The sequence below is a fragment of the Bos javanicus genome, chromosome 14, assembly GCF_032452875.1.
Source record: "Bos javanicus breed banteng chromosome 14, ARS-OSU_banteng_1.0, whole genome shotgun sequence".
Classification (NCBI taxonomy): Eukaryota; Metazoa; Chordata; class Mammalia; order Artiodactyla; family Bovidae; genus Bos; species Bos javanicus.
In genome coordinates, this window is record NC_083881.1 from 81,503,580 (window position 1) to 81,521,907 (window position 18,328).

The 18,328-nt window shown below is 43.5% G+C and overlaps 1 protein-coding gene and 1 non-coding gene across 8 annotated transcripts in view; one reads left to right on the top strand and one right to left on the bottom strand.

Moving 5' to 3' along the window:
- The window catches only part of COL14A1 (collagen type XIV alpha 1 chain), a 233,440-nt gene that overhangs the window by 13,597 nt on the left and 201,515 nt on the right, over positions 1 to 18,328 (top strand). For all 7 annotated transcript variants that reach the window (XR_009740970.1, XR_009740971.1, XM_061439527.1 and 4 more), the window contains exons 2-4: positions 676 to 801; positions 5,842 to 5,958; positions 10,607 to 10,750. Coding sequence is in view for 5 of the 7 variants with exons in the window: in XM_061439527.1 (XP_061295511.1) it covers positions 693 to 801; positions 5,842 to 5,958; positions 10,607 to 10,750 (370 nt within the window). In the remaining 2 variants the exon portion in view is untranslated. The remainder of the gene's footprint in view (positions 1 to 675; positions 802 to 5,841; positions 5,959 to 10,606; positions 10,751 to 18,328) is intronic.
- Positions 14,888 to 14,994, bottom strand: LOC133260842 (U6 spliceosomal RNA). Its single transcript, XR_009740983.1, has one exon. It is a non-coding gene; the product is annotated as a U6 spliceosomal RNA (small nuclear RNA).

Below are 18,328 nucleotides of genomic sequence, written 5' to 3' on the forward strand. Positions count from 1 at the left end.
ACGGACAGAATCTTGGAGGCCCTCGGACACGTCACTGCCCAGGTCTTGCCTCACAGAGACCTGACTCGTCATCTCTAAAGACTTGACTGGTGTCAGTCTTACAGGAACTTTGGAAGAGCAAGCAGCAGCAAAGGGCTGCATTCCACGTGAAGTCGCGGTGCTCCAAGTCCTTCCCATCCCCTAGACCTGCCTCTGTGAGTTATGTGACCCTCCCAGGGGGACCCTGTGTGGGCAACTTACAGCACCTCCTGAGCAGAGCTGGGTTCTGCTGAGAAGCCGCCAAAGAGGTCCCAGTCATCTCCTTCTTCAGTGAGCTGCCGGGTAGAAGGACCACCGACGACTTCACTATGGGAAGGACTCAGGAAGCAGTTGCTCGCCTCAGAGGTGCTGCGCTCTAAGTGTGCAGCTGCCCCCGGTATCCTCGTCAGATCCAGAATCAGTCCGTGTTAGTGAAACAGGGGGGTGACCATGGATTCCCAATCACTCTCTTCATTTACAGCATCTTGTAAAGAATATTCCTGTTCCTAGTTTATGTTAGAGTGAAATATGCATGCCCTAAGGATCGATTCACGTCCTGACAATACCCACACATGTTGGCTTGTTTGCCTGTCCCAGATGACTACATATGTTTTATGTCCAGCCTTCTCAAAATACCCCTGTGCTCTCTGTTTCTAGGACTGCTGTTACATCCCATGCGGAAAACAAGAAATAAAATGAAGATTTTTCACTGCAAGATGCAGTACTGGGTGTTTCCAGCATTTTTTGTGATTACTTATCTTTGCACCATTGTCCAGGGTCAAGGTATGGAAAACTTAAAAGAGATTCATGGGGCCTGGGAGTCTAGCCATGTTGGTTCTGATGATCATTTTTTATCTTATTTGCCTTACTAGTGCTTCACTGGCTCAGCTGTGCTTTTAGGCAGTGTCACGTGTTGGCTTTTTCTCAGTTTTACCAGCTGTTTACGTTGTAGAAATGTGGCACAGCTTTGATGAAGTTACAGGTCACTAGTGGCTGAGCATATTAATTTTGCAGTAGATGGTTAAATAGCTCATTTTTAATATACTTCTGAAATGTCATGCAAATTTAATAACTAAAGTCAAATTTGCAAAATCAGTTCTATTAATAGGGAGCTGTAAGGCATGTGCCTATGTGTCTTGATCATGCCTTGTCTCTTAAAAAGAGTGTCTACAAGATATTTCTGCCACTTCATACCTGGTCCTTATTTTTGCTCCTTTCTTTAAAACTGAATGCACAATCTAAAGGTTACTAAGGGCCTAACAGACGCTGAATAGATTCTATGCAAGAAAAAAAGAACGCTCTAGCATATCCCATGACAAATTTCCCTCAAATTTTAATTTCTCCTACTTATAGAACAAGTGTTCTCTAAATGCATTTAGTTAAAAAATGAGATAAAAGCTAAGGTCTTTTCTTGTTTGTTTGGGATTTTTGAAGATCACTTGGAAAAATAAGCCAAATAATTTTCTGCTGTTTCAGTATCTTTTGCTGAAGTTGTTTCTTTGAGATAGCTCCTAAACTGTGTTTTGAAAGGGGAAATACTCTCGCTGCCCACGTGGCTCCATTTCTATCACTCAGAGATTTCTGGTTGCAAATAAAATAAACTTTCTCTGGCTAATTTAAGCAAAAAGTATATTTACTGGTAGATAATGAAGTGGTTCATACAATAGTTAAATAATCTTTGGAATGTGTAGGAATCCGGGAACATGCTAGATATAGTTTCTAGGAACTAGTGACCATTTCTTTGAGGGCATGTTTTTGGAACGAAATGTCAGAGCTGTTTTCCATCCTTCCATGGCTGGACACAAGTTTCAGATTCTTGGGAGAGTCTGCCTGACTGCTTTGAGTCGTGTTCTCCCCCTTGGCCAAGGGAGGATGGCTGACAGATAGCCAAGGCTCCGAGCAGCAGGGAGGGCGAGCTGTTCCTTGGAAGAAAACCAAGGCGCTGTTGGAAATTCAGAAGGGAGGTGACTGTGAGTAGGGAGGAACAGAAGACCTTCACGTTAGCGTTCCTTGGTGAAAGGCAGTGTTTCCATGAGGGACTTCCCTGGTGGTAAAAATTAGTGTTTCAAGAAATTAATGAGACTATTCCATTAGAAATAAACATAGGTTGTCCCTTGTCAAAACAGCAAGATTTCAGTTGAGTTGAGTGGAAGTAAAAGAAAGGAAGGAAGGAAGGGAGGGCAGAAAATCAGTCCTTTAATGAATTGTCATATTATGAAATGAAATTTCCTAAGTACCTGGTAACAGTGAGGCTTTTTTAGAATGAAATAAACATTCCTTTTCTGCCTTTGAGCTTTGATTTCTATGAGGATGATTGTGGTGAAAATCTTTAAAGAAAAATCTTCTCTCTCAAAAAAAATACAGCACAACAACAACAAAAAATGCCCTGTACTTTCAGCAGCGAGCCTAACCCTGCGGTCAAGCGCTGGGTGCTCCTTAGCCCCCCTTTGGAATGAAGGTTGTGTTTTCACAAATGTTGTACCTGGCCCTGTCTCACACAGAATGCCTGACGTCAGTGTATGAAAGATGGGTTTGCTGGCTTACTCTGGTTCTCAGTGTGTGCCAGAAATCAAGCTTTACATTTAATTTTTGTCTTTTTTAAGAGGAATAAATTTTAACTGTTGAGTGGAGGTTGGAAGGAGGCTTGGAGGGAGTGGATCTATGTATATATAGCTGACTCACTTTCTTGTATAGCAAAAAGTTTTTCTGTTGTACAGAAACTAGCACAGCATTGCAAACCAATTATACTCCAAGGGAAAAAAAAAGAGAGAGAGAGAGAAATAACACAGTCCCATCTACAACTGCATCAAAAAGAAAAAAATACCTTGAAATTAAAAAAAAAAAAGATTTAACTGACACAGATTGACTTTTGAGTCAAGTTCATGCAAGCATCTATATTTATTACTGGAGTTAAGTACATAAACTTATTGAAGGGGCTCCTGAGTGCTTGCAGAAAGAAAAATCACGGCTCTGGTATTAAATATACTCACGTTTTTGGCCCGTGAGATGAGAACGATGGCTTCTGCACTGCGCTCGCAGTGTTCCCGTCCATCTTTCTGCCCTTGCTTTGGCGGAAGTCCCAGTGCTGTCCAAACGTGGAAGCGGAGCTGTCTTTGAAGCTTGACGCTGTGACCTCAGGCTGCTTTCTTTCTTTTCTTGCTTTTTTTCCCTAAAGGCAAAAACTTGAAGGAAATGTAAGCTTTGTGTCTAACCAAGATTTCCTTTTAATAACTGTGAGACTGTTTATGCATACATAGGCAACAGACGGGTTCTGTTGATAAAAGAAAATGGCAATATTGCTTTTTGCTAGTAGTTGCAATGGGACCGTCATCATATAAACCATTTGTGAATTGGTTTTTGAACATTGATGGATTGGGTTTTTGCCTTTGCTTCACTTTTATTTCCTGGGGTGGTTCAATGGCAGATACTGCCATTCTGGGTTCTGGAGCGCCATCCGTGCTCTCTGGGTGTGATCTGGGGTCTGGGTGTGGTCCATGTCACACTCATCACTTCTGGAGGTTCAGAAGGTCTGCTATTGACTAAAAAGATGTTGCAGGCTAGAAGCTCGCCTGGGTAGCACACACTACAAAGATTTCTAAGATTTAACCTAGGAATCCTGAGTGTTCGTTCTTTGCCCTCCTTGAGATGTCAGGCAAGACGCCTGGGTGCAGATAGATCAGGCGATCCTTCGGGGACTGCCCAGGCGGCAGCCTCCCCTCTGCTTGTGCTCTTCACTCGAGGCTTCCCCGGTGTGTCCGCCCCCTGCCTCCGTGAGTTCATGCCAAACCTCGCAGTAAGCTCGGCCAACCATGTCTACCAGCCCACTGGCAAGGTTTGGCTCAGAAACTGCATGTACTGTTTAACATTTTTAAATTCTTATTTTTAATTTTCTTTTGTAAATAATAAGAATCTATCTATATAAAGATTTTTCTCCCTCAGTTCCAGAGGAAGCAAACTAGTATCAGTGTCTCTGTTCATCCAAATTTAGGTTTAGCCAACCTTCTCTTGTAGCTTGGAATAGTAGTTCTTATGATAAATCCATACTTTCCCATAAGCTGGAGAAATGTAGACTCATTCATGTCAAACCGAGAATGGGAAGCTAGTGTGCTTATTGCTCGACTAGCATTCTTTACTGAAATGTAAAGAAAGTGGAAAGAGAACACTGCTCTTGCGATTGTGTTCTTAGGAACTCACTGATTTCAGATGAGTGGAGAGTTGAGGAGTAAATCACACATTCTTCTAGCTCAGTGAAGGGTGACTTCTTAATATAAATCTTCTCCTGAAGAAAAAGAGCATTTTGTTTGGGGTCAAAGATGGTCACGAGCCAGTATGTGAACCTGGATGAGTGTCTTAGTGTCTTCTTGCTCCCCTTATGTATAAAGTTGGACAGTAATATATTTTTGTGAGTATTAAATAAGCTTTAGAGATCATCCATTAGATGAAGTGAGGCTGGATGGGAACAAACATTTGTTGTACATATTACAACAGATAATGTCCACTGTTCTCTTTAACAATGTTCTTATTCTGTGCCACCTTTTCTAAAAACAAGGCTTTGAATGGACAATCACTTGCTCAAGATTATTCATCTAATAAATGACAGAACTGGGAACCAAACCCCACATAATACTACATACCTATTGAAATGAGTATTTCTTTCCTTCCCTGGACTCTGTTGTAAAGTGGGAAAGAAAGACCAGGCAGAGAAGTAGGTAATAAGTGCTAACTTTTCTGTCAAGTTAAATTTTCTTTTGTGACAAACTAATTTGTATATTATTCAGTAAAAGTCTTATGAAAGGATTTCTTTTGAAATTCTGGAACATTGATGTAGAGTTCCAAGAACATGTTTTGAAGTTTGAATGACTTACACAAAAAAGCAGTATAGACCTTTTTAGTGAACTATTGGAAAAGATTGATCTTATTATTATAACATGTCTGTAATAGCCTTAAATTATCATATCATAAAAATTACTGAATTAATAAAGTGGAAACCTAAAGGCATAAAACAGATCATAGTCTACCTAGATTACAAAAGTTCATGTGTTCAAAGCAGAAACGTTCATCCTTGTACCATAATAAAATTATTTGCAAGGTCGGCTTCATTAAGTTAGACTAGGATATTACATTCTAACCCTAAGTCAGAGTTGTTTGTCACAAGATCAGTTCAGTTCAGTTCAGTTGCTCAGTCGTGTCCAACTCTTTGCAACCCCATGGACCACAGCACGCCAGGCCTCCCTGTCCCTCACCAACTCCCAGAGTCTATCCAAACTCATGTCCATCAAGTCAATGATGCCATCCAGCCATCTCATCCTCTGTCGTCCCCTTCTCCTCCGGCCCTCAATCTTTCCCAGCATCAGGGTCTTTTCCAATGGTCAGCTCTTCGCATCAGGTGGCCAAAGTATTGGAGTTTCAGCTTCAACATCAGTCCTTCCAATGAACACCCAGGACTGATCTCCTTTAGAATGGACTGGTTGGATCTCCTTGCAGTCCAAGGGACTCGCAAGAGTCTTCTCCACCACTACAGTTCAAAAGCATCAATTCTTTGGTGCTCAGCTTTCTTTATAGTCCAACTCTCACATCCATACATGACCACTGGAAAAAGTACACAAGATCAGCACTACTTGGCAAATGCTTACCTCTTGAGTCAGAGACAGATGCTCTTGGGTTTGTGTTATTTTGCAAACAGATCAATTCACTAATGGGGTTGTAGAAAGAACGTGAAGTCTTGAGTCTTGAGTATTCTGATTACATTACTTTGGCTTTTCAGTTTAACAATGAAAGCTTAAAAGCTTCAACATTTAAACAATTTTTGTTTTCCCTTTTCAGTCGCTCCACCCACAAGGTTAAGATACAATGTATTATCTCATGATAGTATCCAGATTTCATGGAAGGCTCCAAGAGGGAAATTTGGTGGATACAAACTTCTTGTGACTCCAGCTTCAGGTAAAAAAATCAACTGTGTTTTCGAGTGTTAGCAACTTTCGGCACACAGGAAACTAAGATGTATAGTGCCAAGTGTTGCTTTAATCTCATTCGAAAGACTTGTGTTTTATTTAATCTTTTGAGCTTGAGATCTTATCCTCTACTCAAGAAAATAATATTGCCTCAAATCTAAAGCCTAGCTATTGGGCTCACCGTAATTTTCATACTATCAAAAATCCTCCCTACCTCTGTTTCAACGTGGATGAACACTTTTGGTCTATGGACGCTTGAAAGTTACCTCCAGTGGTTGTGACCAGCTGAGTAAATTATGATTAATTATGTTGTTCTTTAGTTGCTAAGTTGTGTCCAACTCTTTTGCAACCCCATAGGTTATAGCCTGCCAGTCTCCTCTGTTCATGGAATTTTCCAGGCAAAAATACTGGAGTGGGTTGTCATTTCCTCCTCCAGGGGATCTTCTCCTGCCAGGAATCAAACCTGGGTCTCCTGAGTCTCCTGCATTGGCAGGAAGATTCTTTACCATTGAGCCACCTACAATTAATTAATAGAATATTATTCAGCAATGATGCATTAAGTTATAAACTCTAAGTAGACACGGTGGGCATAAATGATGCATTAAAGCAAGAAAAGCAAAAGTTAAACAGACTTACTGATCATGAGGATAAAATAGTTGTGTAAAACTTTTAACAATTACATTTTGGTTGTGTTTTTTCTTTCTCATTTCATGTTTTTGATTTATAATCAACTGAAACAGTACAGGGCGTGTTGGGAATTCCCTGGTGGTTAGGACTTGACGTTCTTGTTGCCAAGGCCCAGGGGTTCAATCCCTGGTCAGGGGACTAAAATCCTGCCAGCCATGCAGTGTGGCCAAAACCCAAAACAAACAGAAATACAGAGCGTGCAGAGGAGCGCTGCTGCTGCACGGGGGTCATGGAGACTTGGTTCCAGCCCTCGTTCCTCCATTCCAGCTGGTCGTTGAGTGTCTCAGCGCCTCAGTTTCCTCCTCCAGGGGACGTGCGACAGTATTGGTGCCCGCCTCATGGGGTTGCCGCGAGGCTTGAAGCTCAGAGCGTGGTCTGGGAACGGCAGCGCCCGTTGCCTGAGAACAAATACAGAACGTGCGGCCCGCAGCCTACCCTTTGCACCGGCGCCTGAGCGTGAGGTTTCCCGCGCACATTCACGGGAAGGACTGGCCGTGCGGACTAAATGAGCCGGTAGACAAAGCACGGCGGTGCCCGGCCGATCCAAGGGCTCAGTAAGCCTTAGCCGTGATTGTAGCAAGAAGCTCCGCCGTGTTCTCTCAGGTCTCCCTTCTTCCCATAAAATCCAATTTCACATAGTCCATACATACTCAGTAATAGCCTGTTTGTGTAACGTGTATGTATTTATATAAATGTAACATTTGCTCCTTCTGTTGGTGATAAAAATGGTCACAGAGAGCTGGACCCCCTTCTGTTGGAGGCCTCATCCCAACTCATTTAAAGAGGAAGACATGCTCTGTTACTTCTAAGTGGGGACATCTTACTCTGTAGTGGATTTAAAATCTCAAAACAGACAGATGACATGTTTGGCTTCTTGCTTGGTCACTAAAAAGAAACCTTTCCTTATTAGCACATGTTAGGCACAGACTCCATAGAATGACTCTGGTTCAGAAAACGACACACACTCTCCCCATGTTGACCCGCGAAAGTGACTCAGTCATGGACAGCTTTACTGTATTCTCAAGCCTCCGTTCAGAGTTTTCATTGCAGAACACTGCCCGACTTTTAAATAACTTTGACTTCTAAAATTGCAGTTTGTTTTCTAAAATAAACCATCGTGGGAAATTTAAGAGGCTCTTGAACATTATTGTGATGCTAACGGTCAGTATAAAAGTCCCTTATTTGTCGTACCTCTGAGAATTCCCTTTGTCTTGAAAAATAATTAGTTTCCCTCCAAGTAATCAGTAGGTTAATTTTTTTTGATTAAGTGCTGGTAATACCAAACTCTTCGGTACTCCAAGCAAGTGTGACTGAAGGATCAGGCCCTTAGAAGTGATGTGGAGGACTTCCCTGGGGGTGCAGTGCGTGGGAATCTGCCTGCCAGCGCAGGGGACACCGGCTCAATCCCTGGGCCAGGAAGATCCCACATGCTGTGGAGCAGCTAAGCCTCTGCACCACAACTGCTGAGCCCGTGTCCTGCAGCCCCTGAAGCCCGCCCGCCCACAGCCTGTGCTCCTCAGCACGATGTGTGCACGCGTGCTAAGTCGCTTCAGTCGTGTCTGACTCTTTGTGACCCCATGGACTGCAGCCCACTGGGCTCCTCTGGCCATGGGCTTCTCCAGGCAAGAATACTGGAGTGGGTTGCTATGCCCTCCTCCAGGGGATCTTCCCGACCCAGGGATCAAACTCATGTCTCCCCGAGTTTCTTACGTCTCTTGTGTTGGCAGGCCGGGTTCTTTACCAGTAGTGCCTCCTGGGAAGCCCCCATAACAAGATAAGCCACCGCATCGAGAAGCCTGCTCACCACAGCTAGCTGCTGCTGCTGCTAAGTCGCTTCAGTCATGTCCAATTCTTTGCGACCCCAGAGACGGCAGCCCACCAGGCTCCCCTGTCCCTGGGATTCTCCAGGCAAGAACACTGGAGTGGGTTCCATTCCTTCTCCAATGCATGAAAGTGAAAAGTGAAAGTGAAGTCGCTCAGTCATGTCCGACTCCTAGCAACCCCATGGACTGCAGCCTACCAGGCTCCTCTGTCCATGGGATTTTCCAGGCAAGAGCACTGGAGTGGGGTGCCAGTGCCTTCTCCCACTACAGCTAGAGGAAGCTGCAAAAGCAGTGAAGACCCAGTGCAGCCAAGAATAAATAAACAAATAAAATTATATTTTTAAAAAAGAAATGACGGGTGGTTTTTCAATCAACTTCAGCCTCACCCCTTGGCCATCTCTGCTGTAGTGTCTCCAAAAGCAGACCTCACTTCCTGCTTAAACACCCCAATGACAAGCAGAAACGGAGGAAGAAAGCAGATAATTTCTCGATGAAAACTGGGTTTATTTTCCGTGGCGACCCAGTGACCGTGCTGCTGTGACCCAAGCCAGGAAGACAGTCTTGACACTCCGGTATCGACTTGATCAAGCCTAAAATAAATAGAGTAAATAAAAGGAGTAATAAGTGAATCTAGACGCAGCATGTCTGTAGCTGTTTTAGCACTAGGAGATGAGCTCTGCATGTTGCTTATACCAGTCTTTCCCAAAGTGCTTTCCAGGATATTTAGCAGGATGTGATAGCTGTTACATAATCAAATGGTTTAATGGTCAGATAAATTTGAAGAATGCCATTCTAAACAGAGGTAAAGCTTTTTTATTACAGGATTCTCAAAGTCTTTAAACTAGTATACCCTATGTCTCTCAGGAATTCTAGAGCACAGAGTTTTTCTAAGGCATTTTTTTCTTTTTCGTGAAACACGTAGTGAAGGATTCATCTGATGCACTTTGTCAAGGATGAGCTTTAAATGATAGGTGTTTCTGAAACCAAGTTTATCCTCTCGGACATAAACGCATGTATAGAGGTGGGTTTGGGCAGGAGACAGGCTCAGCTCTGCCTTACAGCGGTGGGCAGCAGAGGTGACATGATGATCATTTTTCAGACTTAACATAACTAATTTTATTGTATTGAGTGCTAAGTGACTTCAGTCATGTCCGACTCCTTGTGACCCTATGGCCTGTGGCCCGCCAGCCTCCTCTGTCCACAGGATTCTCCAGGCGAGAATACTGGAGGGCGTTGCCACGCTCTCCTCCACGGGATCTTCCCACCCCAGGGACTGAACCCGAGTCTCTTATGTCTCCCGCATTAGCCGACGGGTTCTTTACCACTAGCACCACCTGTGATTAAAATACTGTAGCCTGTGTTATACTTGATTAATTCAGCAAATTTCTGGCCCTTTTGCTGCTACTGCTGGAGGAGCAGTTTTAAGTTAATTTTCCTTTTCTCAGGCAGTAACCACTGCCAGAAATAGAGAAGAATGCATGTCTGGAACTTTGCTGTCAAGTTGATACTGAATCATTAGCTTTTTCAGCAAAACTTAGAGGTCAGTCTGGTTTGATGGAGAGACCATGGGAGTTTGGGATCTTTTCCAGAAAGAAGCTAACTTTTAAGTAGCCAGACGATGAGTGGTTCCTTCAGCATTCTGAGCCAGTGATGCTCAGATTCAGGGTAATTAGATCGCTAATGCTTCAGAGATGCTTTGACTCGCTTTAGAGAGGCCGTAGGGAAAGTGCCAGTGTTGGAAACGGCGTTCAGCCCGTCCGTATCTTTCCGTTCATTTTCAGGCAGCCTTCTTTCCTTGTAAAGTGTATCTGACACTCAGGGCTGACTGTCTTATGATCTCAGGCCATGGCTTTCCCTAGTGTATCAAAGCAACAGTGTGTTATGCGAAAGATGTTTGTGAATGTGTTTTCACCTACTTTAGACAACTGTTTAAGCTGTCTAATGCAAAGAGTAAAACTGAAAATGAGGATGGAAATTATACGAAAAATAAGTATTATGCATACTCACCATTATACCTGTTTTTAAATATCTTCACCTTTAAAATCTAGATTTCTGGTTAATGAAATTTCTTAATGGACACAGTTTATGTACTTCTTAGAACTGATTTATCTTTCTGTTTTATTTTAGGTGGAAAAACCAATCAACTGAATCTCCAGAACACTGCAACGAAAGCAATTATTCAAGGTCTTATGCCAGACCAGAATTACACGGTTCAGATTATTGCATACAATAAAGACAAAGAAAGCAAGCCAGCCCAAGGTCAATTCAGAAGTACGTATTTCCAGAATAGAGTGCTGCCATGGGACTCTGTTCCAGGGCTGAGTCTGTCGTAAATATTGTGCCAGGTTAACCCTGGATTGTTCAGATTTGACGAGATCTTAGGAGACCTTCAGTCTAATCTTCCATGAGTTCCTTCTGTCTCCAATACTCACTGCTGCTTATCCTTTCAGTTTTAGTTTAAAAAATTTTTATTGGGATATAGTTGCTTTATGGTGTTGTGTTAGTTTCTGCTCTGCAGCAAAGTGAATCAGCTGTCTGCATGCATAGACCCCCTCTTTCTTGGAGTTCCTTCCCATCAGGTCACCACAGCACACGGAGTAGAGCTCCCTGTGCTACAGGGTAGGTTCTCACGAGTTATCTATTTTAAATGTGTGTGCGCAATTGCTCAGTCGTGTCCGACTCTTTGCTACCCCATGGACTGTAGCCCGTTAGGCTCCTTGGTCCATGGGATTCTCCAGGCAAGAATACTGGAGTGGGCGGCCATTTCCTGCCCCCGGGGATCTTCCCGATCCAGGGATGGAATCCACATCTTGTGTGTCTCCTGCACTGGCAGGCGGGTTCTTTACCACCGGGCCACCTGGGAAGCCCATTACGTATGTTAATCCCAGTCTCCCAATTCCTCCCACCCTCCTTTCCCCACTTGGTGTCCATATGTTTGTTCTCTGTGTCTCTTCCTGCTTCGCAAATAGGTTCGTTGGTACCATTTTTCTAGATTGCACGCATATGCATTAATACATGGTATTTGTTTTATATTACTTCACTCTGTAACAGTCTCTAGGTCCGTCCACGTCTGTGCAAATGGCACAGTTTTGCTCCTTTGTGGCTGGGTAACACTCCATGCCATGTGTGTGCCACGTCTTCATCCGTTCCTCTGTTGATGGACATTTAGGTTGCTTTCGTGTCCTGGCTACTGTAAATCATGCTGCAGTGAACAGTGAGGTGATGTATCTTTTGGAGTTACGGTTTTCAGTATGGAAGTGCCTTAAAAAATTAAAAATGGAACTACTGTATGACTTAGCAATCCCACTCCTGGGCAGATATCCAGAGAAAACCATAATTCCTTAAGTGTTGGTTTTTAAATCCTCTCCCTGACACTGTCCCTGAGCCTTATCTAGACATGTCATCTACCCAGTACATAATAGCTACTCAATAAATGCTTTTAGGACTCTGTGAAAGAAGGTGCTGTCTCTGCTGCAGGAGAGGGCTGGAAAGAGAATGGATGGGCGATGTCTTCATATCTGAGTCAGTCTCAGATACTGAGTTGGTCAAAGGAGTTGCATCCGGAGACACTCTAAGCAGAGGGCAACGCTCTGGGGCGGCCCCATCCATGATGGCCCTGTTCCCTTAGGAAACTTGTCCCGATGTTGAATTTAAAAGTTATCCGCAGAGGTCCTGATTCTTTCGCCTTTCAGGAGATGTTCATTCATTCACTAAATTTTTTTTTGTCACTTAAGTGCATGGCCACTAAGTACCAGGCCCTATTCTAGGCACTGGGAACACGACACGTTCCTGCCCCCAGGGACCGTATAGTCTAGGGCCCAGAGATCGCAGCAGCCCCCTCTTCCTGGAGGCGTCTTGTCTGATTTGCGGGCAGAGCTTTGTGTATCGTGCACGTGAACAGGAGAGGCTGGTCCTGGTTAACTTCCTGTGTTACTTCACTGTTAAGATCAGTTCAGTTCAGTTCAGTTGCTCAGTTGTGTCCAACGCTTTGCGACCCCGTGAATTGCAGCACGCCAGGCCTCCCTGTCCATCACCAACTCCCGGAGTTCACTCAGACTCACGTCCATCGAGTCAGTGATGCCATCCAGCCATCTCATCCTCTGTCGTCCCCTTCTCCTCCTGCCCTCAATCCCTCCCAGCGTAAGAGTCTTTTCCAATGAGTCAACTCTTCGCATGAGGTGGCCAGAGTACTGGAGTTTCAGCTTTAGCATCATTCCTTCCAAGGAACACCCAGGGCTGATCTCCTTTAGAGTGGACTGGTTGGATCTCCTTGCAGTCCAAGGGACTCTCAAGAGTCTTCTCCAACACCACAGTTCAAAAGCATCAATTCTTCGGCACTCAGCCTTCTTCACAGTCCAACTCTCACATCCATACATGACCACAGGAAAAACCATAGCCTTGACTAGACAAACCTTTGTTGGCAAAGTAACGTTTCTGCTTTAGAATATGCTATCTAGGTTGGTCATAACTTTCCTTCCAAGGAGTAAGCGTCTTTTAATTTCATGGCTGCAGTCACCATCTGCAGTGATTTTGGAGCCCCCCAAAATAAAGTCTGACACTGTTTCCACTGTTTCCCCATCTATTTGCCATGAAGTGATAGGACCAGATGCCATGATCTTCGTTTTCTGAATGTTGAGCTTTAAGCCAACTTTTTCACTCTCCACTTTCACTTTCTTCAAGAGGCTTTTTAGTTCCTCCTCACTTTCTGCCATAAGGGTGATGTCATCTGTGTATCTGAGGTTATTGATATTTCTCCTGGCAATCTTAGACTCCTTAAAAAAACCCCAACTCAACATTAAGTACAATTTTAAACTTAAAAAATCGACAGAATTGTAAAATCATCCCCTGAATACCCATCAGTGGCTTCAACAATTAACCATTCATGGTCAGTCTTGTCAATCTATACCCCTACAGCCCCCTGTCTCGTATGATTTTGATGTAAATCCCAGACATCGTTTCAGACAACAGCAGCTTACTTTTGAATTTATGTTTTAACTGGAGGATAATCGTTTATGATGCTGTGTTGGTTTCTGCTGTGCAGCGATGTGCATCAGCCGTAAGTACACACACGTCCTCCCCGAACCTCCCTCCCATGCCCACCCCGCCCCACCCCTCTGCCTTGTCACGAGCATCAGGTGAAGCTCGCCGGGTTACACACAGCTTCCCCAGCTGTTTTGTGTACGGGGATGCGTATGTTTCGACGCTGTCCCTCAGTCTGTCCTTCCCCTTCTGTGTGCACAAGTCTGCACTCCATGTCTGCAGCACCATGCTCGCTCCTGCAGATAGGTTCAGCAGAAACATTTTCTAGATTCCATATATGTGTTAACGTTCAATATTTTTCTCTTTCTGACTCACTTCACTTTGTACGACAGGTCCTAGGTTCATCCGCCTCACTAAAACTGACTCAAATGTGCTCCTTTTTATGGCTGAGTAAATTCCATTATATATATGTACCATAACTTCTTTATCCATTCATCTGCCAATGAACATTTAGGTTGCCTGCGTGTCCTAGCTATTGTAAATTGTGCTGCAACGAACACCGGGGTGTACGTGTCTTTTTTTTTTTCTTCTTCTTTTTTTTAAATTTTATTTTATTTTTAAACTTTACAATATTGTATTGGTTTTGCCAAATATCAAAATGAATCCACCACAGGTATACATGTGTTCCCCATCCTGAATCCTCCTCCCTCCTCCCTCCCCATACCCTCCCTCTGGATCGTCCCAGTGCACCAGCCCCAAGTATCCAGTATCCTGCATCGAACCTGGACTGGCGACTCATTCCATATATGATATTATACGTATTTCAATGCCATTCTCCCAAATCTTCCCACCCTCTCCCTCTCCCACAGAGTCCAAAAGACTGTTCTATACATCAGTGTCTCTTTTGCTGTCTCATATACAGGGTTATTGTTACCATCTTTCTAAATTCCATATATATGCGTTAGTACACTGTATTGGTGTTTTTCTTTCTGGCTTACTTCACTCTGTATAATAGGCTCCAGTTTCATCCACCTCATTAGAACTGATTCAAATGTATTCTTTTTAATGGCTGAGTAATACTCCGTTGTGTATATGTACCACAGCTTTCTTATCCATTCATCTGTTGATGGACATCTAGGTTGCTTCCATGTCCTGGCTATTATAAACAGTGCTGCGATGAACACTGGGGTACAAGTGTCTCTTTCAGTTTTGGTTTCCTTGGTGTGTATGCCCAGCAGTGGGATTGCTGGATCATAAGGCAGTTCTATTTCCAGTTTTTAAAGGAATCTCCACACTGTTCTCCATAGTGGCTGTACTAGTTTGCATTCCCACCAACAGTGTAAGAGGGTTCCCTTTTCTCCACACCCTCTCCAGCATTTATTGCTTGTAGACTTTTGGATCGCAGCCATTCTGACTGGCGTGAAATGGAAAAATATGGAACGCTTCACGAATTTGCGTGTCATCCTTGCGCAGGGGCCATGCTAATCTTCTCTGTATCGTTCCAATTTTAGTATATGTGCTGCCGAAGTGAGTACAGCACGTGTCTTTTTGAACTATGGTTTCCTTAGGCTATATGCCCAGTAGTGGGATTGCCAGGTCATATAATAGTTTTATTCCTAGTTTTTTTAAAGAATGTCTCCATACTGTTCTCCATGGTGGCTGTATCAATTTACATTCCTACCAACCGTGCAAGATGGTCCCCTTTTCTCCACTTCCTCTCCAGCGTTTATTGTTTGTAGACTTTTTGATGAGGGCCATTCTGACCAGTGTGAGGTGATACCTCATTGTAGTTTTGATTTGTGTTTCTCTAATAATGAGCAATGTTCAAATAACAGTAGCTTTTTAAAGGGTTAATCCACAAACCGGGGAGACCGTGGGTTCTAGGACTCTGTGTTCAGCCGTGGATTTTTCTATCCTCCCTTCCTTTTCTTCATTCTCTTCTAAGTAACATTTTATAAGTTGCATTTTGTGATTTTTTTCTTAAAAAAAAACAAAACTCTATTAACCTGCTACCTCTTGAAACTTCTGAACAAAGACATTTGGCCAATCCACCTGTCAGCAGGACATACAGATGTTTTAAAATGTTACATTCTTTTGAGGTTCACATGTCTGAAAGATCTGGGAAAGAGTTTCATGTTATTTTCACTATAAAGCAGCCTCTGTCTCATTTTATTGGCACTGTGCTTCAGTCTCTGGCCTCTGACATTCCAACGTGAGTAAGGGAAATAACTTTTCTTAACGTTTGTGAGAAGCAGGAAAAAGGACAAAGAGAAATGATTCATTTCACTTTAGTCTTAAGGTTTAGTGAGATTGATTGCGGCAAATATTCCACTGACTAGCAGCCTAAGAAGCATAAGTAGCCTTAAAAAGCTTTGTTAGCTGCTTCCTCGAACGTTTAAAAGGAAATGCATTTGCTTTCAGCTTGCTTAGCTCTGCTGAAATAATCTTAGTGAAACCATCTACTTGCTTACTTAGATAAATTATATGAAGCATATATATATATATTTGGGTGGGAGCGTGCTCCCCAGGTGGTGCCGGTGGTAAAGAACCCACCTACCAGTGCAGGAGACATAAGAGTTGCAGGTTTGGTCTCTAGGTCGGGAAGATCTCCTGGAGAAGGAAATGGCCACCCACTCCAGTATTCTTACCTGGAAAATCCCATGGACAGAGGAGCCTGACAGGCTGCAGGCCATGGGGTCGCAAAGAGTTGGACACAACTGAAGTGACTTAGCATGCATACAGGCATATATATATTTTTCAGCTCTGTTATTTTTATTGGCAATATAGAGAGCTTAGTTCTTCCCAAATAACATTTTACAGGATGAAATTAAAATAACTTTGTTTGGAAGGCTTCCTTTTCCACTTTGCATTTCAGTTATGTGTTGGCTCCCTGTGAGGGGGAACCAAATGCTGGCCTCCTCCCTGGAATCCTTTCATGCTTGGGTCCAGGAAGGTGAGAGCCAGAAAAGCCCTGTGGATGTAGGTTTGAAATTAGTGCAGGGATTCAAGTTCTTCATCAGTCAGTCTTCTGATACCCAGGGAAAATAAGTAACAGTCTTTGGATTTTGAAGACAAAGAGGCATGTCTGCACTGTCAGGATTCCCAATCAGGTGCCTGTATTTGGGCCTTTAAGTAGTTAAGCAGTTTAACGACTTCTGCAAATGGGGAGATGATTTGTGCCTGTTACTCTGTGCATTAACTCCATTAGCGCACAGTAGGGGCATGGTGGTGGTGGTGGTGTGAGTAATCCTGCTTCGCTCTCGACAGCCTGTTTTCCAATTGATTTTGCCTCCTCCGTGAGCAGCTTGGTGTGACCCGTGCGTTACATCTTGTGTGTGACCTAAGAACCCAATTCAAAGTGACTTACTGCTGCTTTTTTCCCCTTGTTCATCTGTAGAATGGATTTTGGCCTATTTTGGCAAACGTTTTTTTGGCCACTATTTTTCTCTTTGGAACTAATTTTGCTAATCTCTGCCTGAAAAATCTTGCTCATATTTCAAAGTTTGGCCCAAATGTCACCTTCCTGGTGAAATTTCCCAGTCTCCACTTTTGCAATTATTCTTTCCCAGGCCTATTTCTACTTTAGCACAACTCTCCTCCTATCAGAGTTGCAGACTTCTTTTCTTTTAGGGAATGTAAGCCGTCTGAGGTCATGGCCTATGTGTGGGTGGGGTTGAAGATGTGGATTTGGAAGTCATCCAAGGAGAGGGGAGATAAAATTGTAGGTGGGGTATGCAGAAATATGAGGCAAATGTTGTTTATGATTCTGTTTCAGGAATGGAAGCAGAAAAATGTTCCAAAGAACGAGAATGTAAACGGGGGCTGAGAGGAACATGAAAAAACCCAGGATAAGGCTTTTGTAAAAATTGAGAAAGAAAAGAATTTAAAGGAAGGGGTGTTCCAAAGTGGTTAACCCTTATAAAGAAATCAGAAGATGAGGTCTAAAAAATGGATTTAGAAAATTAGAACATCAGTGGAAATAGAAGGATTAAGGCAACTTGTATTTATTATGATTTTCAATCGCGGAATTTAATCTCAAGTACCAGAAAGCCAAGAAAGGCTTCTAAGGGAAGGAATCATAAAACTAGAGAAACCCGACCTTGGCAGGTAGTAAGTCTGAAGTCTTTTCAGCAGTGGGAAGCCGATAGAAAGAAGAGGAGGAAGAGATGATAAAGGCAGGATTCAAGGGGTAACCCTGGAGAAGGCAGGAAGGATGGTTCAGAGGAAACCACTGTTTACCCCGCAGAGCTCACCTTCCAACAAGTTTGCTGATTCCCATGAAGTGAGTGCAGTAATTAAATGGAATATCTTGCCATGAGGTCACTTCCTCGTTTCACAGGGTATTTTATTTGTGCACATAGAGAGAAGTCAATGGCACCCCACTCCAGTACTCTTGCCTGGAAAATCCCGGATGGAGGAACCTGGAAGGCTGCAGTCCATGGGGTCGCTGAGGGTCGGACACGACTGAGCGACTTCACTTTCACTTTTCACTTTCATGCATTGGAGAAGGAAATGGCAACCCACTCCAGTGTTCTTGCCTGGAGAATCCCAGGGATGGGGGAGCCTGGTGGGCTGCTGTCTATGGGGTCACACAGAGTCGGACACGACTGAAGCGACTTAGCAGCAGCATTGCCATTTAGCGGTGACTCAGGGGCTTCCCTGGTGGCTAAGACAATAAAGAATCCGCCTGCAACGTGGGAGAGCTGGGTTCGATCCCTGGGTTGGGAAGATCCCTGGAGACAGGATTCTTGTCTCCAGTATTCTTGTCTGGAGAATTCCATGGACAGAGGAGCCTGGACTGTAGTCCATAGGGTTGTAAAAAGTCAGACATAGCCAAGCAACTGATACTAACCAACAAATAACTTAAAG